The sequence below is a fragment of the Xenopus laevis genome, chromosome 5L (genome assembly GCF_017654675.1).
Source record: "Xenopus laevis strain J_2021 chromosome 5L, Xenopus_laevis_v10.1, whole genome shotgun sequence".
NCBI classification, from domain to species: domain Eukaryota; kingdom Metazoa; phylum Chordata; class Amphibia; order Anura; family Pipidae; genus Xenopus; species Xenopus laevis.
The window spans coordinates 38,349,032-38,371,118 of NC_054379.1; the positions used below are offsets into that span (position 1 = coordinate 38,349,032).

Sequence of the window (22,087 nt, forward strand, 5' to 3'; positions counted from 1 at the left end):
ACAGTGCAGGTAAAATGGTGTCACATGCGTTCTCAGGTAATGTATTCACTAAGGTGTATAATTAATTTGCTTCTTGAATAAATAAAACTTTAAAACACTTTCACAATTTTTGGTGTTACTGTTCCTTATAAGGAAAATAAGGTATGAGGTTATGAGTCCTAGCTTAAATAAAGATAAACAGCCCCACACCATTATTCCTTCCCCATTAAATGTTCCAGTCGCCATTATGAGTAACGCTCTTGTGGCTTCCACCAAACCCAGATTAGTTTTACACAAAGAAGCTCGATTCTTCACTCCAGAGCTTCTCAAATCCAGCATTGAGCAGCGGCAACTTTTACTCCAAGCCAGCAAATAGATACGTCATCTTACAAGTAGTGTTTGGATACTTTTGGCCATGTGTTGTGTTCTGTGGCACATTCGTTCTCTTATGCTGGACTAGTTGTCCTGAGGCCAGTTGTTTGTCCAAGCTGTGGCCACACATATAGATGAACAAAATCCACTAATCCATCTGATTGACCCAACTGACCTGTGCATCTGCTTTTTCTTTTTGCGTGATAAACGTCAGTGCAATTGGGCACAATTTTTTTAAATGTGATATTTATTTAAAGAGATCTTTGATGTTTTGGGCTACAGCTTTCCTTCAGTGATGACACAAATGTACACAATGTAACCTAGTTCACCTTTCTTTTTTTTTTTTGGAAGAAAATGTTCTATATGATGTTTATGCTGCCCTGCTGCTCCCCTTGTTCAACTGCTCCAAAATCCTCTGCGTCTGCCCGAGCAGAAACAATGCTTCCAGGTGCAGACAGACCAGGAGAGGAAGAGCAGCGGATTCTCATCCTGCAGAGAAACGCAGGCCGAGATCCGCCATCGTCTGGCCCTGGCCTTAAGGTATTTGTAATTTGCAACTAAAAGCAGTGAGAAGCCAACAATTCAGCTAAAGGGCTTTATTGTTCCATTCAGACATCTTTGTAATCAATTCCTTCTTTCTTCTTAAAATGATACCATTGATAAGGTCACTTAAACTTGCAGCTCAGTAAGGAAACAAAGGATAAATCATTACTTACAGCCAGGAAATTATTTATGGGTGTCCATATGTTATATTAGTCAATTAAAAAGTTTATTCCAGAGGCTTGTGCTTCTTTTCAGAAAAAAAAAAACATACCAGCCGGGGAAACTTCTAAGGGTCTGGCCACAAGATTCGGGGAGGTTAGTCGCCACAGCGACAAATCTCCTCTTCTTTGGGGTGACAATCTCCCCGAACTGCCTTCCCCCTGCCTTCGAGCGACTTCAAAAAATAAAGTGCCGTGTGTGCCTTCCCCCATGCGATTTTCATTTTAGCCAGCAGAGGGAAGGCAGTTTGGGGGGATTGTCGCCGCGAAGAAGAGGAGATTTGTTGCTGGGGCAACTAATCTCCCTGAATCTGCTCGTGTTGCCAGACCCTAAAGGTAAGTGTACAAGTGCTAAAATTCGGCGAGATTTAGTTGCCCGACGACAAATCACCTCTTCTTCGGGCGACAAATATCCCTGAAAAGCCTTCCCGTCGGCTAGAATGTAAATCGCCGGCGGGACGGCACTCGGAGAGCTTTGTTTTCCAAAGTCGCCTCACGAGGAAGAGGTGATTTGTCACTGGGCGACAATCTCCCAGAATCTTAGTGTGTGCCCTTACCCTAAAGCAGTTCCATGCCGCCATCTTACCTGTTCTTATCAGGCATCTCTTGCACAGACTTTAGGCTTATTGGGCCATGCAGAAATTTCAGAAAACATTAGTAAACTGTGCATGTCTAGGTCTAGTGAATAAATGTAGCAACTTATTCATTAGCCTAACTGTGACTCCCTGGTGACTTGAGATTTTCTTGTCCTTTAATATTTGTTGGTTCCAACTGGGTAAATGGCGTCTATACGTTTAGGTAGAAAACATGATTTTGTCTAGAGGCAAGCATTATACACGTCGCAGCAATTCTTACAAACACAGATGAGTCTTCCTTTTCTGGACAGCTATTTCTTTTCTTATGTAAGGCAGGACTTTTCTGCCCTGAAATAAATTGCCTACAATTTAGGTCAATGGATGTTTCAAGTGAGTTTTATCGATGTCTCCAGTATCTGCATCACCTCCGCAGCCGCAGAAAAAAGGCGTGCTTGCATTCCTTGCTGTCCAAAGGGTAATATTTATCATAGAAGTCCAAGATGTACTCTTCTGTCTTAAATCCAAACTTCTGGTAGAGCAGCATTGCTGACGAGTTGGCAGAAACATGCAGCGTGACGTCCTTCCCCATACAAGTCTGCCAGGAAAGTAAAACATGTTTTGTTTTTTCTATAGAAAAATTGGCCAGAGGCAAAACGTGTAGGTGGAGAAACTGCTATTTCAGAGTTTATGGCAGCTCAGCGAGCAGAAAACTGCAAGTATGAAATCAATGATCAAATGGTAGCGGCTGGAACATAGAGCTGCTCAGAGGGGAATGTGGGTAGGGCTGGTCATATTATAAAGCTATTTTGGGAGTTAACAAGAATATAGTTGGAAGTCTGCGGTGTGCAATTATTAAAGGGCACGTGGCTGTTTATTTCTTCATTTGCTCCTGAGATAAAACGGTTTAGCTATACAAGTGTGGGACTTGTTATTCAGAATGCTCAGGACCTGGGGTTTTCCAGATATCGGATTTTTTTTTTTTTTTATATACATTTACATTTTTATTCATTTTCTATGACATAACAAAAGCTCAAGATAAGAGGTGACAGAAGGATAGCTGCGTAACAGATATAGGATCTTTGTGTAATTTGGATCTTCATATCTTAAGGGGGTTATTTACTAAACTCCGAATGCAAATTACGAAAATTTAAAAAAAAAATGTTATTATTCATAAAATCACACATTTTAGGAAATTCATTAAACCCAGAGGATGGAAAAGTCAGAATATGAAAATCCGGCATCTCAGACCTGTCGAGGTTGCATATAAGTCAGTGGGAGAAGTCCCAATGGTTTTTTGATGTGCGCTGGGTTTCGTGCAAAAGTTTTTGGGCAAAATGCATAAGAAATCAGAGTTTTTGGGTGAAAAATCCGAAGAAATCATCAAAATCGCACGAAAAATCTGAAAACAATCGTGAAGATCTGGTTTTTCCCCACAAAGCAAATTTACAGGAAAATGTAATAATAAATAAGCGTAAAAAACCCGAGAAGATTTGATCGGAGTTTGTAGCAGAAAATATTGAGAAATTCAGACTTTGATAAATAACCCTCTAAATCTACTAGAAAATCATGTAAACATTAAATAAACCCAATAGGCTGGTTTTGCTTCAAATAAAGATTAATTATATCTTAGTTGGGATCAAGTACAAGGTTCTGTTTTATTACTAAAGAGAAAAAGGAAATTATTTTTAAAAATTTGGATTACTTGGATAAAATGGAGTCTATGGGAGCCTTTCTGTAATTTGGAGCTTTCTGAATAACGGGTTTCTGGATCCCATACCTGTATTAAAGGAATCCTGCCTGGTACTGCTGCTTACCTGTATAAGGTGGTAGATCATAAACGTAGCAATGCCGGCTCTCCTCCATTCAGGATGCACAAATAAGAATGAGATGTAGGCCTCGTTATACTTCACGTCTGGGACCATGAAACCAAAACCAACTACAACCTTTTTGTACAGCGCTACGACGCTGAAATCTGGATACTGCAAACATTCCGAGAGATCTATGCCTGAAACCAAAATGAAACCCATTAGATGAACCACCTGGCCTCTTGCACCCACGTGTGATATTAGTCAGTGGCAAGTGCCCAATGCAAGACACAAGGAACAGATACTGTACATCTGGGCCTCCAAGCAAAAAAAAAAATAAAATAAAAAGAACTAAAGCCTAACTAATTAAGTAGCTAGAAATGATTTACATTATGTTTTGGGCTTCTGTATCAGCCCAAGGCAACCACAGCCATTTAGCAGTAAATATCTGTGCCTTTGAAGATGCCCCAGTAGCTCCCCATGTTCTTTTCTGCTGATTCACTGCACATGCTCTGTGCTGCTGTCACTTACTGAACTGAGGGACCCACTCACAAATACAGTAAACATAGAATAGAAATGTCACAATATAAGGCTGATTAGTAATTAATACAGATAATTACTACATGGCAGCACAGAAACCAGTGCAACTAGCATCAGAATTTAATAATCAGCCCTGTAGCATCAGCTTACATTTCAGACCAACCTCATTTTCTGCTTGATAATTTGCGAAGACCCCTAAGCTTAGCTTCTCAACAGCTGTTCAGAGCCCACTGAGCATGTGAGTGTCACAGACACTTTCCAAGATGGTGACCCCCTGTGACAAGTTTGAAGTCCTGGATCATTGCTGCTATTGACAAGCTGAAACTTTAGGCTGGTGCAATAAGTTCATTATATAAAATGCCATTTTTAGTTATATTCATTTTTAGGGTTTAGTTCTCCTTAAAGCTCTAAATTACTTGCCTCTATATTAGGCCAGAGATTTTTTTGCTGGTCACTACAGTTTGCTGGAAGGCCACTACACCGACACCTGTATGTAGTATTCCAGTTAATTCAGGGTAGGGATGAACCAAATCCATTATTCTAGATTCGGCTGAACCCCCGAATCCTTCGCGACAGATTGAGCCAAATACCAAATCCTAATTAGCGGTGGGAAGGGGAACCATTTTTTTTACTTCCTTGTTTTATAACAAAAATTCACATGATTTTCCTCCAGCCCCTAATTTGCATATGCAAATTCGGATTCAGCTGAGCAGAAGGATTTGGCCAAATCCAAATCCTGCTGAAGAAGACCGAATCCTGGCTGAATCCAGAACCGAATTCTGGATTCGGTGCATCCCTAGATCAGGGCAAGGCAGGAAAAGCACTTTCTGGGGCACTGATGGACACAGACACAACTCTTAACAGCACAGTGTGGGAGATTTATCAACACCAGGCATATTTACACATGGCAGGAACTGTTCTACCTACATCTGGCTGAAAAAAAGCCAATCACTTGCTACAGGTTATTGCCCACGGGCAAATTTGCCCAGTGTTGATAAATTCCAGTTAGGGATGCGCTGAATCAAGGATTCGGTTTGGGATTCGGGCTTTTTCAGCAGGATTCGGATGAATCCTTCTGCCTGGCCGAACCAAATCCTAATTTGGATATGCAAATTATTGGCGGGGAGGGAAATTACTTGACTTTTTGTCACAAAACAAGGAAGTAAAAAATTTTCCCCTTCCAACCCCTAAATTGCATATGCAAATTTGGTTCGGTATTCAGCCGAATCTTTCGTGAAGGATTCGGCCGAATCCAAAATAGTGGATTGGGTGCATCCCTAATTCCAGTTATAATGCAGCTATATCAAGGAGTAGATGAGAGCAGTATCGGCTGATGGACAAAAACACACGAGTGGCATTAACCAAACAGGGAAGAAATGTGGGAGCAAAAGTTACAGCTCTGTCCAATGACTGGTTGATGTATCCTAGCATGTATGTGTGTCCATGGTTTGTGTGTGAGCATAGTGCCTCGCAGGAGACAGACTTGAGTCCTTAAACTGGCAGTGCTTCTATTTTGAATTATCCACTAGCAAATACAGGTATGGGATCCGCTATCCAGAAACCCATTATCCTGGAAACAAATTACTGAAAGGCCATCTCCCATTGACTCAATTTTATCCAAATCCAGATTTTTTAAAAAAGTTTTCCTTTTTCTCTGTAATAACAAAACAGTACCTTGTACTTGATCCCAACTAAGATATAATTAATCCTTATTGGAAACAAAACCAGCCTATTGGGTTTATTTACTGTTCACTTGATTTTCTAGTAGACTTAAAGGAAAACTATACCCCCCAAACAATGTAGGTCTCTATAGAAAGATATTGCATAAAACAGCTCATATGTAAAACCCTGCTTCATGTAAATAAAACATTTTCATAATAATATACTTTTCTAGTAGTATGTGCCATTGGGTAATCATAAATAGAAAATCGCCATTTTAAAAAATAAGGGCCGCCCCCTGGGATCGTACGATTCACTGTACTCACAAACATACCAACAACCATACTTATGTCACATGAGCCAATTAACAAGAGTTGTATCTTTTGCTTCAACACTTCTTCCTGTTACAGTTAGAGTTGTAGTATTTCTGGTCAGGTGATCTCTGAGGCAGCACACAGACCATCACGAAATGGTGGCTCAAGGCAAGAGATGTAACAGGGCAATATTACCTTAAATATATATTCCAGTTTGGTAAAAGTCTTTAATATACCACTTAATATGATGTAAACTATCTGTTGCTTAAGAGAGAGAGAGAGAGAGAGAGAGATGCACTGAATCCACTAGTTGGGATATGGCCGAATCCCTGATGAAAGATTCGGTCGAATACCGAACCAATTCCAAATTTGCAAGTGCAAATTAGGGACAGGAAGGTAAAAAGTGGAAAACATTTTTTTACTTCCTTGTTTTGTGGTTTGCATATGCAAATTTGGTTCGGCCGGGCACAAGGATTTGGCCGAATCCTGCTGAAAAAGGCCTGAATTCTTGATTCAGTGCAACAATAGTATTAAAAAAAGTTAAATTTTTATATATAACAGCAACTCTGTCTCTTATGAGGGTTCTGTGCCATATCCAAAGCCTGGCACTTATATATTCTGAAAGCGGAGCTGAAGGAAACAATCTATACACCAATACTACTGTCCCTTTTTTTAAATGGGTGCCGCCATGGACAAACTAGAAGTTTAGAGGCATCTCACATACACATGTACAATCCCTGTGCATTCTTACCAGGCCAAAAGAATTCTTGGCATATGGAGTTAATGGTGGGTATGTGGCTGGGACGGACATAACAGTAATCGATAGGAGATTCTGCCTCTGGTTGCCAGTCGGGCTCATTTCTTTGAGTATAGGATTGAATCTCTGCCAGGAGCTGCTGCTTCAGTGTTTTTGTCTCATAGTCGCGTCTGGTGACAGCAAAGGAGAAGTATTAATGTTTTTGAGACAATATATGACTGTCGTTAATGGAGTAAGATTTGGACCCATCAAAAGCTCTATACAATTAGTTCTGATACAGGCACATGGCCTAGAATGCTAAGAAATAATCTGAATGTATAAACTTACACAATCATTCATTAACCAACATAAGGTATGGGATGTGTTATATATATATATATATATATATATATATATATATATATATATATATATATATATATATATATATATATACACACATACATACATACATACATGCTGGTCACTTAAACACAGCTGCAATTCCTCGTTAGATAATAAGTAGCAGAAGTTTACCTTATGTAAGGCTTCAAGACTCTGGCAGTAAAGGGGCTAACAATGCTGAGGTCTGCATCCTTGTCTTCTGAGCCTCCCAATCTGTACACAAATCGTGTTGCTGCGTGCCGATGTCCCTTTGTGATTGGCAATGCGGTCTAACATAAAACAGATATAGTGAATAAAGTACCCCCTCTTATTTATTATAATACAGTTTCAGTCATGTGACAGAAATGACATCAGAACTCACCGTTTATAACTGATGACATCACTAATCACCGTTTATAAGGATATAATTTACAAGATATTCATGGCTTTTGTGTATTAAAAGGACATTATAAATTACAGAGGAGTTCCATGACCATATAAAAGTACGAGTCGAAGGCAGTTTTTATACGGGCCATGAAACTCCGAGGTGACTTCTAATATCCTCATAATTTGCAACAGGGGTCCTTTATTCATAATACACAAGTTTCGGTGAGTCATGCGACAGAAATGACATCACTAAACTCCGATTATAACCGATGACATCATGAAGCACAGTTTAGGATATATTTTACAGTATATTCATGGCTCTTGTGTATTATATTTATATTACTGCAGTTCTGATATTCATGGCCAATTGGTATTAATTTATCAATTTCATAAAGTGACAGGCTAGGATCCATTTATGACTTAAAATGTGTTTTACAGTTAATCTACAGAACTTTACCAGTAAATTACCAGCTCTGAAATATACATATAAGTAGAACACAGGTATAAATACAAATAAGCAGAAAGATCCCTGCAGCCATACTGTTTTAACAACTACAGGTGTGGGATCAGTTATTCAGAAAGCTCCATTTATGGAAAGGCCATCTCCCATAGACTCCATTTTATCCAAATAATCCAATTATTTAAAAATGATTTCCCTTTTCTCTGTAATAATAAAAAAGTACATTATACTTGATCCAAACCAAGATATAATTAATCATTATTGGAAGTAAAACCAGCCTGTTGGGATTATCTAAAGTAGACTTAAAGGAGGCTAAAATTAAGTAAGCTTTATCAGAAAGGTCTATATAAATAGTCCAGTAAACCCTCAAAGTAATGCTGCTCGGAGTCCTCTGTAAAAAGTAACATAACATTTTGTTCCTTCTATTGCGTATACATGGGCTTCTGTAACAGACTTCCGGTTTTCATCTTAAACGTGCAGGGCTAGGACTTGAGCATGCTCACTTTACTCCTCCCCCCCCTCCCTGCTGTAATCTGAGCCCAGAGCTATGAGTGAACATGGACTCAGGCAGGAAGTGATGTCACACCAAGCTAATATGGCAGCTGCTATCCTAAACATACAGAGAGCTTCTAGAGGTATGGCGAAGCATTCTGTAGAATAAATATATTCTTATAGCTTGCACTATTGTGGCTAATCTATTGGCAATAAACTGCTTCGGTAACTTTCCTTCTCCTTTAAGGTATGAAGATCCAAATTACGTAAAGATTCATTATCCTGAAAACCCCAGGTCCCGGGCATTCTAGATAACTGGTCCCATAGGCCCCATATAATGATTACAAAAGTTTAAAAAAAAAAAAAAAAAAATTGATTTTTCGTTTACAATACACAACTATGATAGTTTCATGCCACAGGCAGTGCAATCATTTGAGAATTAGTATTCTTTTAGCCAAGTAGTAAGAGTGAATTTGCGGTCTGGCAACTCCCGGCACATTTGAAAAAGTTGAATCTATTGACAAGCGGTTGGACAGATTTCAAGTTTTCCACTTCAGGAGAATGAATGCGTCATTAATTCATTAATTAACCCACTCAGTATGAGACAGCCTTTCTTTTCTAATCTAGGTTAAATCAATCTGCACCGCACAGTGCTTCTGTGTTATGTGTAATGTAAGCTAGAAATAATGTTCATAAAAGTAGCAAACCCACGAATTTAATATGAGGGCAATGAATTGGGCTGGTGCTGAACATACTCTATTATTTTGCATCTCACAAAATAACAGCACAGATGTCTGCAGATGATTAAAGGTGAACTGAAGCACCTCAACATGTGCTAATGTCTCTATATGTAAGTCTGCTGGCCCATTTATGTGTTCAACTGCCATAAGCAAGTAAAACATGACTTCTCAATTTCCACCCAGAAGCAAACCAACAAAATTAGCACTCCATGCAGTAGAGGCACAGCCCTTTATACCCAGGTATACCATCTGTGTAGAATGGCACCGAGTGGTACATTCCTTTGTATGTTCATATGTGTAATGACTATGGAATGTAAGTTGATGTAAAGGACAGTGCACCCGGATGTGGTATGGAAGCCAAAACATTACCTGCATAGGGCTGCAGTAGCTTGGGAATAGTAAAACAGTCCCATAGTAATAGACTATGAAATGCAATTATTTTTTATGGTGTCACTAACTCACCTGGTACCTGTCCAAGATTCTGTAGTCTTGTGTTGTTGCCCGATACTCTGGACCGGAGGGTACTGGTCTTGAGACAGACCCTTCCCTAGCTCCATACACTCCACCTACCAGTTGAAGGGCAGCATTCACTGCTTGATCTAAGTCAAAGAGGGGTAACCCTCTCTCCCGCTTGGCCTGACGGATGAGAAGCTTGCGCCTGAGTCTCCTGGCCTCGGCAGTTATTTCCACTGCATCTGGGCAGGCCTCAAGGCGCTTCAAAAGAAGTTTTTCCTCATAAAGGCTTATAGCATTGTGCTGTGTGCCTTTGCTCTTATCGCCATCTGTGGGCAGGGGCCCTTTCTTCTTGCGCTTTCTTTCCCGCCAAGAATCTTCAGGCATTTCTCCTTCAACCCTCTCAGATCTCTCCTCTTCACTTTCTATCTCTTGTTTGATCTGTAGAGGGTTTTTAACCTTCTTGCGGTATATTGGTGTAGAGGAACCAGCAAGCGAGGCACTGGTAGGAGGTATGTATTCCATCCCAGGATCAATTACACTGTCTGCTTCCAACTCCTCATCATCTACGGGAAGAACATGCACATCACTGAGAGACAGCAGCACAGAACTTTATAACAAAGACAAAAACAAACACTTCCCCTTTCCCATTTGTACCCTGTTAGGCTTTTAGACAGGGAGCTGCTCTTTATACAGAGGCATCTCAAGGGACTGCCGATTTGTTTAGATTGTGAAGTAAAATGAGAGTCTGCCATCAGCTTCAGATGTTCCTAATGAAGTCCCAAATTAGTCTCTGCCTCAGCATTATTCGTCGCTGTTCCATTTCACTGTATACTGTATATCCATAACTATGATCTAGGGTTAATTAATAAACAAGGTTGCAAAAGTGCACAAGGACAATATCCTATAATCCTGGCATGGAATTCAGATATGAATTTGACGCTGTGGCTTATTGCAATGTTAGTATTTGCCTAAATGCCAAGTGCCTGGTCAAACTTAATTTGAACCTTTGTTTAGATATGACTAGCACACACCAAATGTCATCGCAACATTTGATCAGAAGCATTTGCTGCATCCCTAGTTAGATTTTATCCTAGAAATAAAATGCCATGTTGATGAGGGATAGAATTTCTATGATGCCGGAATCCACACTAACCATGAAACAGCGCTTGTGGCGGCATAACATCAGGGATGAGATCAGCCTCAGAAAGAAGACTTGGAGTGGCAGAATGAGAAGCCGGTGTCCCTGGAGCAGAGAAATCTAAAGATGGAGAAGGAGAAGGACTAGTCATAGGTGTTCGGTCAGAGGAACTGAGGGATGAGAAATCGATCACTTCGCCCTTCTCTAGCATAATATCAGGGCGACGGCTCCTGCCACTAGAGAATTTCACTGGAGTGGAGGAAGTACTACGATCCACAAAGCCAGAAGCCTCCTTTTGTGCTCTCCTTATGTCCTTGGCTTCTTGCGTGCGTGACCGTTTTTCCTTCAGCTCCATTGCTGACTCAACTGGATTTCGGCTCGCTCTCTTCCGGAGACCTTCCACCGTGATAACAGGATCAAGGGAAGTCTTCACCGCAACTGGAGACATGAGAGTACATTTGGGATATATTAAAGTACAATTAACTATGGATCAGTAAACAGATGTTGGTCTGTTGTTTCTCCGTTTATATCTAGATATAACCCTAACAACAAGACAAAGTACATTTATTTCCATTTGCTTTTGGAAACACACAGATTTATACATACACACACTTGTATAAGACATTACAGAACTGTTGGTGCATGAGTAGATGAAAGTGAATAGTATTTGGGACATTGAGGAGCATTACATTTATTTGTAGTGATCGATTGAACCAGGCTCCATCTAAGAGAGCTAATACAAGTAGCATTTTATTTTTCCACCTGCTAAAAAAAGTATGCAACCCTTTATGCAAACTCTTTAGTATACCTGTTAGTAATGCAAACTTTCATAAATGCTTTAAAACCATGAAAATCATCGATAATCCACCCCAAAATGCAAGATCTTTAATGGATACGTAGTAAAGTGGGCCAAATGTCAGCTTTAGCCCAGTAGCCATATCAAGGAATTAGAGGTTTGCTTTCATTCTAGTAGCTGCACTCAGTGGTGTAACTAGATATTACTGGGCCCCACAAAATGTCTAAAGGTCAAGTAAATGTTTTACCAATATTTATTGCAATGGAATAAGAATTAGGGCCCCTATACCTCCTGGACCCCCCTGGCTGCACTAGACATGTGAAATCTCCAGAATTCTTCAAGTTCTAAAGTTTGCGATTTACATAAAAAAACATAAAACTAAAATTTTTAAAGTTACAAAATTAATAAAGCAATTTCCAATTTTTTTAACCAAATTCTTAATGTAACGCACCCTTTGATTTCTGTACAGCAGTGGAATACTTTTCTCCCTCAGGTCTCATGATGGGAGGCTTGTTGTGCACCAGTTTCCACCATCCAGGCTCACCAAATTCCTGAGCTCCAGACCTAAAGAACAAAGGGCTCCCTACTGAAAGGCATCCAGCGACAGTGCTCCACCAGGTTGAGGTCTTCTTCCTTTTGCAAAGAAAGGATGTACAGTATGTCTTACAATAAATTCTCTTTCTTAAAGGAACAGTTCAGTGTAAAAATAAAAACTAGGTAAATAGATAGGCTTTGCAAAATACATTTTTTTTCTAGGGTATTAAAAACGTTAAAAACGTTATTAAAACGTCATGCTTCTTTACGGCCAATGCCACTATATGCCAGTTTTTAGAGAAGTAGTGGCATCAGGGCTACAGCTGAGCAAACCCCCCCCCCACTCTAATCATGGAATAGTCAAGATATTTTCCCATTATATTAACAATAACATGTAAGGAGCTTTTCTGTATTTAGCATAAATATATATGAGAGAAACCGTTTATATTAACTTCCTTTGCAAAGGGATTCTACATGCATTATCCTATGAATTCAGAACCTGCTCTTCTCTACTAAATCAGAGGAATAATGCCTCAGCCAAGGCAAAACAGGTAGCCTTATGTACGGAAACCTGCAGCCAGGCTCAGATTTGAAGGCAGGCCACAAAGGCCTCGGGCAGCAGAAATCTGGGGGTGGCATGCTATCCACTGGCTGCAGCTGCACTGGGAGGAAGATTTTAACAGACATTTGTGTGCAGATTTATCAAGGGTCGAAGTGAAAATTCTAAATTTCAAAATCCAACTTGAGTTTTTTTATGGCCAAAACGGTCAAATTCGACTAGGGAATTGTTAAACTTCGATTAAAAATCTAATTTTTAAATATTAGATTTTCAAAATTGATCATACTCTGGCCCTTTTTTTGAAAAGCTCGAATTCGACTATTCGCCACCTAAAACGTGCCTAATTGCTGCTTTAGTCAATGGGAGAAGTCCTGGGATCAATTTGGAGTTTTTTGCTGCCTTCCTGACATTTGAGGGGGTTTTTTTCGGAGAAAAAAACTCAAATCGAGTTTTTAAAACTTGAACCGAATTCGATTTGAGTTTTCAGGTTGATCCTATTCATCAGAGCTTTGAAAAATTCAATTTTTATAATGAATTTGAATTCATGGGAGTTTGAGAGTTTTAAAAAAACTCCCATGAATTCGAAATTTGACCCTTGATAAATCTGCCCCTTAAATTTCCTGCCCACACAGTCCCCAATGAAGTGTGGCATTGGTGATGGATGATGTGGTGCGGCAGTGCAAGCAGCCGGTTGTAAGTGTGAGCTGGTGGGGTATGATCAATAAGGGGGGGTGCCTAGGGGAGCACAGTTGTTAAATCCGGCCCTGCCTGCAGCACCCCAAATATTAGAAGCAAGGGAAAGAAGGACATTCTACTTTGGTTCAGGCATTATTCCTCATCCATTAATCAAACTTTTACCCTCGTCCCTAGCAGAGCTTTAAATCAAAAGTCTGGATGAAGTTCTTTTATTATTATTATGGAAAGTAAACATCAGATCTAAACAATGAGTACAGGTATGGGATCTGTTATCCAGAATGCTCGGGACTTGGGGTTGTCCATCTAATGGAGCTTTCTGTAATTTGGATCTTGATATCCATATCCTTAAGGCTACTAGAAAATCATTTCAACATTAAATAACCCAATAGGCTGGTTTTGATTCCTATAAGGATGCATTATATCTTAGTTGGGATCAAGTACAAGGTACTGTTTTATTATTACAGAGAAAAAGGAAATCATTTTTTTTTTTAAAATCAGGATTATTTGATTATAATGGAGTCTATGGATAACGGGTGTCCAGAAAACAGATCCCATACCTGTACAAAAGGCTTGGAGGTCCTTTACATTTAAAGGGGAACTCCACAAAAACACAACTTGAGCTTTTCATGATTTTTAATGGTTTGGAACAGTTCCCTAAGCCTATAGCCCCCTGCTCTTCTGCTGATCTCTCCGACTACTTTGCTGAGGTGTCTGACTACTGTTACTTTGTATCAACAGTCAGCTGTCCTTAGTCTACATCCTCCAAACCCCACAATTCCCTGCACACATGATTTCAATAAGGAAAGGAACATCACAGTGCAATGCGTTTTGGGTTATGTAGTTCCTGCATGTTGTCTGTAAGCTGTGGAGAAGTTGTTACAATTTGTAACATCAGTGTTTAGTCCCTCCTTCCTTGCTAGGATTTCAAATGATGCAGAAAGAGAAGAACTGTTAAACAGCTGGATTTCAGCATAGAAAATGTTGTTTATTCATACTTTTTGAAAAAACAGGTAACTGTGATGGGTATATTAGGGGTTTCTGTGTTATGTGAGCCTCTTAATCAAATTTTGGTTTGGAAGCCGGAGTTCCCCTTTAGTATTCTAAAAGTAGTTTACTGGTCACGTACCTGCTTCCAAGCAAGAAGTTCCAGTGTTTCTCAATAAAAGAACAGATGTCTTCTTTCCATCTGAAATAACCTTGACGGCCAGTTTCCTCCAGTGAGAGGTTGTACATGGCCAGCATGACCACCTGCCAAATAATTGTCTGTCAGTGCCTTTCTAACAAGAGGCTGGCATAAGCAAAACCTTTTCAGAGTTCACATTTTCTAATTATTATACAGAACTGCAGTGTGCTTTCAAGCAGGCCAATGCAACATAATAGAAAATACATTTGAGATTACTTGAAAGAACAGTAACACCAAACACCAATGATCCAGGACTTCAAACTTGTCACAGGGGGTCACCATCATGGAAATTGTCTGTGACACTCACATGCTCAGTGGGCTCTGAGCAGCTGTTGAGAAGCTAAGCTTAGGGGTCGTCACTAATTATCCAGCAGAAAATGAGGTTGGTCTGTAATATAAGCTGATGCTACAGAGCTGATTATTAAATTCTGATGCTAGTTGCACTGGTTTCTGTGCTGCCATGTAGTAATTGTATTAATTACTAATCAGCCTTATAATGTGACATTTCTATTCTATGTGTACTGTATATTGTGAGTGGGTCCCTAAGCTCAGTAAGTGACAGCAGCACAGAGCATGTGCAGTGAATCAGAAGAAAAGAAGATGGGGAGCTACTGGGGCATCTTCAGAGGCACAGATATTTACTGATAAAAGACTGTGGCTCACTTGAGCTGGTACAGAAGCCCAAAACATAATGTACAACATTTTTAGACTACTTCTTTAATGACTTATGTAAACTAATAAACTCAATTTTGGGAATTGCAAAGAAATGGTCACTCACCTGCTGCCACGTTAGCCTCAAACGCTCAAATTGCTCTTTGCCATCTTCCGAACAAGGAGAGCATGTGAATTTGAAGTAGTTATCTCCTTTTAGATAACTCGGAGAATCGCCTTTCAGTTGACCTATAAACGAAGGAATTTTATCTCAAGTCACAAAAGTTTTATTGTTTTATCAATAGCAATCTAAAATAACACACAGTTGATTCAACTGCACTACGGATCTATGGGGCACAGTGTTGTTTCAAAACCTGAATAATTTTGTTACAGACACTCGAGCTCAAATATAGTTTTATCGTTCGAACTGCACTGAAATTAATTTGAAGGGGAACAACCAATTTTTTTTATATTAAAAGAAAAGGTCATTTATAAGCACACTTCCCATATATGTTAATAAAAAAATTATGGTTTTGAAGTAGTTTGAAAAGGTACAGTACTTGCTGATGAAAGCAGGATCTGTCTGGACGTTTACATTTTGCTAACTGAAGTTAGGAATCCGACCATTATAAAAGACAGGGAAGAGAACTGACTTCTGCTACATTGTATGAATAATCAGAAAGAAAAGAAAATGCTGGTTTCAATTACAGTTGCAAAGATATTGAAACCAGCGACAAATTATATATAAGGGACAGGGAAAAGGCTACTTCACTGTAAAAGAGGGGGGTTGGCGTGGTTGTGCCAACATGTTAGGCACTGTAAAGGGTAAAGTGTAAAGAGGCCCACATAACACAGAAACCCCTAATATATCCATCGCAGTTACTGGTTTCTTCAAAAAGTATGATTAAATGCCAGTTTCTATGCTGAAATCCAGCTGTTTAACAGTTATTCTCTTTCTGCTTCATTTGAAATCCTAGCAGGGAAGGAGGGACTAAACATTCATGTTAGAGACATCATGTAGGAACTACATAACCCACAATGCATTGCACTATGATGTTCTTTCCTTATTGAAATCACATGTGCAGGGAATTGTGGGGTTTGGAGGATGCAGGCTAAGGACAGCTGGCTGTTGATACAAAGTAACAGTAGTCAGCCAGCTCAGCAAAGTAGTCATAAAGATCAGCAGAAGAGCAGGGGGCTAGTCTTAGGAAACTGTTCCAAAGCATTAAAAATCATGAAAAGTCTGCATATTTTTTAATGGATGTATATTGCAAAGTTGTTTAAAGGAGAATTCAACCCATAATAAAAAAAAAAAAACCTCCCCCCTTACCCTCGGTAGACCCCTCCCAGCCTACCTGCCCCCCCCCGGGCAAATGCCCCTAATTTTTTTACTTACTCATCCCTCCGTGCAGATTCTGGCCTCGGAGTTCACATCAGCCATCTTCTTCTCCGGTAATCTTTGTGTATGGACGGCATTTTCGGCACATGCACAGTTTGAGTACGTTTCCGGTCCCGAACAACTGCGCTGAAAATCACGAAAACTACCGAAAGTTCCAAAATCAGAATTTTCGTGACTTGCGGTGCATGAGCGAAATCGGCATTTTCAGTAATTTTTGTGACTTTCGGCGTATTACTGAAAACTACGATTTCGCGCATGCACTGAAAGTGGCGAAAATTATGATTTCGGAATTTTCATCTTTAGCCGCATGTGGTTCTGGACTGGAAATTTCCTCCGACTGCGCCGAAAAAGACAGAAGAAAGAAGAAGGCTGCAGTGAGGCCAGAATCTGCACGGAGGGGTGAGTAAAAAATTAGGGTTATTTGCCCGGGGAGGCAGGTTTTTTTTTTTTTGTTTTTTTTAAATTACAGTTTGAATTCTACTTTAAAATTATGTTTACTTTTCAAAAAGTATTTGTATGTTTTTCCCCAGGATAAAGCGGCAGTGGCATCGCCATTTTACTGCCACAGTTGTTCGGTAAACTTTTCTGATTTTACTCTACTTTGAATGCAATGATCAGTCAGTGCTAAGTACATCCGGCAAAAGCTTCTTAGTGTGGATATTTCAGCAGAACAGGGTTAGGAAGCAGTTTAATATCTTCTAATGGCAAGCCCTGAATAGTTGTACACATAGGAAACACACGGGTGATGCTTACTTGCTGGAATCCACTTCTGACATTTGTCACAATAAAAAGGCACTTCTTCCATCCACGGCGGGTCCACATCATCACCCACATCACTGTTCAAGGAATCACCACTCTGATCATGAGACAAGTCAACAGACGCCTGGTCCTCAGACTCAACTAGCAAAAGGGTCTCTCCTTCCACTTCTCCCTCCTCCAATCCCTCCGATGCAGAAGTCCTTGTAGCTTCATCGTCGACACTGGTGAGAGAGATATCCATTTCCTGCTGCCAATATCTAGTCACAAAATCCGTCTATATATATATGGTTTGTTCTAGGAATCTTTAAGGCGTTTGGCATTTCTTAGTCAACTTCAACTGCCTAAAAAATTCAAAAGGAAAAACTAAATCGTTCTGAAGGACTGAGCTGTGTCGATTCTGAAGCTAAAACTCTTGACTGAATGGATCTAAAATTTGGAGGAGCCCTCGGTAAGAAGTATTTTCTCTCTTTCTGCTTCAAGGCGTTTGGTCAAATGAATTTGCTCCTCAAGTAGCCGGAGGTTCTCCTGCTTCCGACTCTGCCTTTCCAAATCTTGTAGCACTCCTTCACGCAGCCTCTGCAACCCAACAACAGAGTTATGAGTCAAGACAGTTTGATACCTCCAGTTTATGGAACATGATATTGTTAACATTCTATAAAAACATACAATATTGTATAGCACAGGTTTTGAGACTTCGTAACTGAAAGCCCCCTTTGTGGCTTAAGATATTATCAGGGTCCCCTCAATCAACAAGTTTAGCTCTCGCTCTATATATACACAGGTATGTGATCAGTTTTTCAGAAACCCATTATCCAGAAAGACCCAAATTACAGAAAAGCCATCTCCCAAAAACGCCATTTTATCGAAATAATCCAACTTTTGAAAAATGAATTCCTTGATCTTATTATTAATAATAATAATAATATTAATAATAATAATAATACAGAACCTTGTACTTGATCCAAAAGAAAATATAATTAATCCTTATTGGAAGCGAAACCAGCCTGTTGGGTTAATTTAACGTTTACATGATTTTTAGTAGAGTTAAGTTATGAAGATCCAAATTAACGAAAGATCCCTTATCTGGAAAACATCAGGGCCAGAGAAATCACTGCACTCACAGGTCTTACAGTTGTAAAAACTTTTTTTTTATTAGAAGTCGCTCACTACAACTGAACAACTTCACGGAAAAAAAAAATTATATATATATATATATATATATATATATATATATATATATATATATATATATATATATATATATATATATATATCTATCATGTTTTTATGTTATTATGTGAAAAGGCACCGGGCAGAACACCGAAAAGGCACCGGGCAGAACACCGGAAAGGCACCGGGCAGAACACCGGAAAGGCACCGGGCAGAACACCGGAAAGGCACCGGCAGAACACCGGAAAGGCACCGGGCAGAACACCGGAAAGGCACCGGGCAGAACACCGGAAAGGCACCGGGCAGAACACCGGAAAGGCACCGGGCAGAACACCGGAAAGGCACCGGGGCAGAACACCGGAAAGGCACCGGGCCAGAACACCGGAAAGGCACCGGGCAGAACACCGGAAAGGCACCGGGCAGAACACCGGAAAGGCACCGGGCCAGAACACCGGAAAGGCACCTGGCAGAACACCGGAAAGGCATCGGGCAGAACACCGGAAAGGCATCGGGCAGAACACCGGAAAGGCACTATGCATGGACAGTGAAATGCACAGGTGACAAAATACCATTTTATAGAAGGTTACTTGAATAGCTTTAAGGCAAGCATTTGAGGGTTTGTCTGTACAGCATTGCACATAGCAGTCCCACACTGGTAACTGGAAAACTGCAAAGACTGTAATGTATAGATGGGACTGAAGTGAGTGATTTGTTGTGGGATAAGTACTCTCTCTCTTTCTGGGACAAGTACTCTCTCTCTCTCTCTGGGACAAGTACTCTCTCTCTCTCTCTGGGACAAGTACTCTCTCTCTCTCTCTGGGACAAGTACTCTCTCTCTCTCTCTCTGGGACAAGTACTCTCTCTCTCTCTCTCTCTGGGACAAGTACTCTCTCTCTCTCTCTGGGACAAGTACTCTCTCTCTCTCTCTCTGGGACAAGTACTCTCTCTCTCTCTCTCTGGGACAAGTACTCTCTCTCTCTCTCTGGGACAAGTACTCTCTCTCTCTCTCTGGGACAAGTACTCTCTCTCTCTGGGACAAGTACTCTCTCTCTCTCTCTGGGACAAATACTCTCTCTCTCTGGGACAAGTACTCTCTCTCTCTGGGACAAGTACTCTCTCTCTCTGGGACAAGTACTCTTCTCTCTCTGGGACAAGTTACTCTCTCTCTCTGGGACAAGTACTCTCTCTCTCTGGACAAGTACTCTCTCTCTCTGGGACAAGTACTCTCTCTCTCTGGGACAAGTACTCTCTCTCTCTGGGACAAGTACTCTCTCTCTGGGACAAGTACTCTCTCTCTGGGACAAGTACTCTCTCTCTCTCTGGGACAAGTACTCTCTCTCTCTGGGACAAGTACTCTCTCTCTCTCTGGGACAAGTACTCTCTCTCTCTGGGACAAGTATCTCTCTCTCTGGGACAAGTCTCTCTCTCTCTGGACAAGTCTCTCTCTCTCTCTGGACAAGTACTCTCTCTCTCTCTGGACAAGTACTCTCTCTCTCTCTGGGACAAGTACTCTCTCTCTCTGGGACAAGTACTCTCTCTCTCTCTCTCTGGGACAAGTACTCTCTCTCTCTGGACAAGTCTCTCTCTCTCTCTCTGGGACAAGTACTCTCTCTCTCTCTCTGGGACAAGTACTCTCTCTCTCTCTGGGACAAGTACTCTCTCTCTCTCTCTGGGACAAGTACTCTCTCTCTCTCTCTCTGGGACAAGTACTCTCTCTCTCTCTGGGACAAGTACTCTCTCTCTCTCTGGGACAAGTACTCTCTCTCTCTCTCTGGGACAAGTACTCTCTCTCTCTGGGACAAGTACTCTCTCTCTCTCTGGACAAGTCTCTCTTTTCTGGGACAAGTACTCTTCTCTCTGGGACAAGTACTCTCTCTCTCTGGGACAAGTACTCTCTCCTCTCTGGACAAGTACTCTCTCTCTGGGACAAGTACTCTCTCTCTCTCTGGGACAAGTACTCTCTCTCTCCTCTGGGGACAAGTACTCTCTCTCTCTCTGGGACAAGTACTCTCTCTCTCTGGGACAAGTACTCTCTCTCTCTCTGGGACAAGTACTCTCTCTCTCTGGGGACAAGTACTCTCTCTCTCTCTGGGACAAGTACTCCTCTCTCTCTGGGACAAGTACTCCTCTCTCTCTGGGACAAGTACTCTCTCTCCTCTCTGGGACAAGTACTCTCTCTCTGCTCTCTCTGGGACAAGTATCTCTCTCTCTCTGGGGACAAGTACTCTCTCTCTCTCTGGACAGACTCTCTCTCTCTCTGGGACAAGTACTCTCTCTTCTCTCTGGCAAGTACCTCTCTCTCTCTGGGACAAGTACTCTCTCTCTCTCTCTGGGACAAGTACTCTCTCTCTCTCTGGGACAAGTACTCTCTCTCTCTCTGGGACAAGTACTCTCTCTCTCTCTCTGGGACAAGTACTCTCTCTCTCTGGGACAAGTACTCTCACTCTCTGGGACAAGTACTCTCTCTCTCTCTGGGACAAGTACTCTCTCTCTCTCTGGGACAAGTACTCTCTCTCTCTCTTGGGACAAGTACTCTCTCTGGCAACTTTCTCTGGACAAGTACTCTCTCTCGCTCTGGGACAAGTACTCTCTCTCGCTCTGGGACAAGTACTCTCTCTCGCTCTGGGACAAGTACTCTCTCTCGCTCTGGGACAAGTACTCTCTCTCGCTCTGGGATAAGTACTCTCTCTCTCTCTCTCTATGAAGTCAGGGCAACTTAAATTGTGAGTTCAGAAATAATCCCCATCCCAGCCCGTGTGCAACACTAATATATACTTATTGTGCAGCATAAGCAGCGGCTTCTTTCCCAGTGCAGCGGTTCCATTGTATTTACTTTGCTAAAATAACACTGATTGCCATGACCTTCATTTAGCCTAAAGCAGACAAAGCAATAGTGATAGGTCCCAGCTCAGCCCCAGCATCGGCATTGGAATTATTACGTCCGTCACCAACCTCTCTGTCCAGTCTCTGCTTCACATGCACTCCAACTACCGTACCCACAGACAGGACCACACTGATACCCAGCACCACCTTCGATATGGTAGACATGCCTGCCCTGCAATAACGCTGGACGGATGGGGCGGAGCGCTTGAGGAACGCAAGAAATTGCTGCGCAGCCGCACACGGGGTACTGAAATGGGAAATAAGAAGCCGTAGAAGCCATTTTAGTAAAGGGGAAACCTTTAAGCTACCGCCATGTGGTTTACTAGCGGGAAAAATATAGAAATGTATGTTTCTGGGTTTGTTCTTACCTTTTGCCTAGAGTGAGGTTAGACGAATCCTGTTTAGTATATAAATAACGTGTGATAATTGCAAGAGGGAACATATGCTAAAGTTTCTCACAGGTTACTGGCGCCTTCTGTGGGTTACTATTGCCATTGTTTTGTATTAAGAGAAAATCACAATGAATAAATCTTTTATTTAGATTCCTATGGTTGGGACGTTATGACCGAGTATTGGTGGTTATTAAATTGGGGGCAATTTTTACCCCTCGAAAACGACCCTATATTTGTAATAGGGACAGATCGCCACCTTTTCTGGAA

At 41.0% G+C, this 22,087-nt stretch overlaps 2 protein-coding genes across 2 annotated transcripts; both read right to left on the minus strand.

Annotated features, from left to right (window-relative positions):
* Window positions 1-932: 932 nt before the first annotated feature.
* kat14.L (lysine acetyltransferase 14 L homeolog) lies at window positions 933-17,616 on the minus strand. Its single transcript, XM_018262893.2, has 10 exons — window positions 17,370-17,616; window positions 15,345-15,466; window positions 14,510-14,631; window positions 12,046-12,227; window positions 10,814-11,236; window positions 9,667-10,223; window positions 7,279-7,415; window positions 6,757-6,932; window positions 3,502-3,692; window positions 933-2,282 (listed from the first exon to the last, which is right to left on the minus strand). Exons 1-10 carry the CDS (start codon window positions 17,614-17,616, stop codon window positions 2,109-2,111), a joined length of 2,331 nt encoding a protein of 776 aa, XP_018118382.1. The 3' UTR covers window positions 933-2,108.
* Window positions 17,617-17,801: 185 nt separating this feature from the next.
* Window positions 17,802-21,655, minus strand: LOC108716628 (protein PET117 homolog, mitochondrial). Its single transcript, XM_018262894.2, has 2 exons — window positions 21,498-21,655; window positions 17,802-17,951 (listed from the first exon to the last, which is right to left on the minus strand). Exons 1-2 carry the CDS (start codon window positions 21,591-21,593, stop codon window positions 17,802-17,804), a joined length of 246 nt encoding a protein of 81 aa, XP_018118383.1. The 5' UTR covers window positions 21,594-21,655.
* Between the last annotated feature and the right edge of the window lie 432 nt (window positions 21,656-22,087).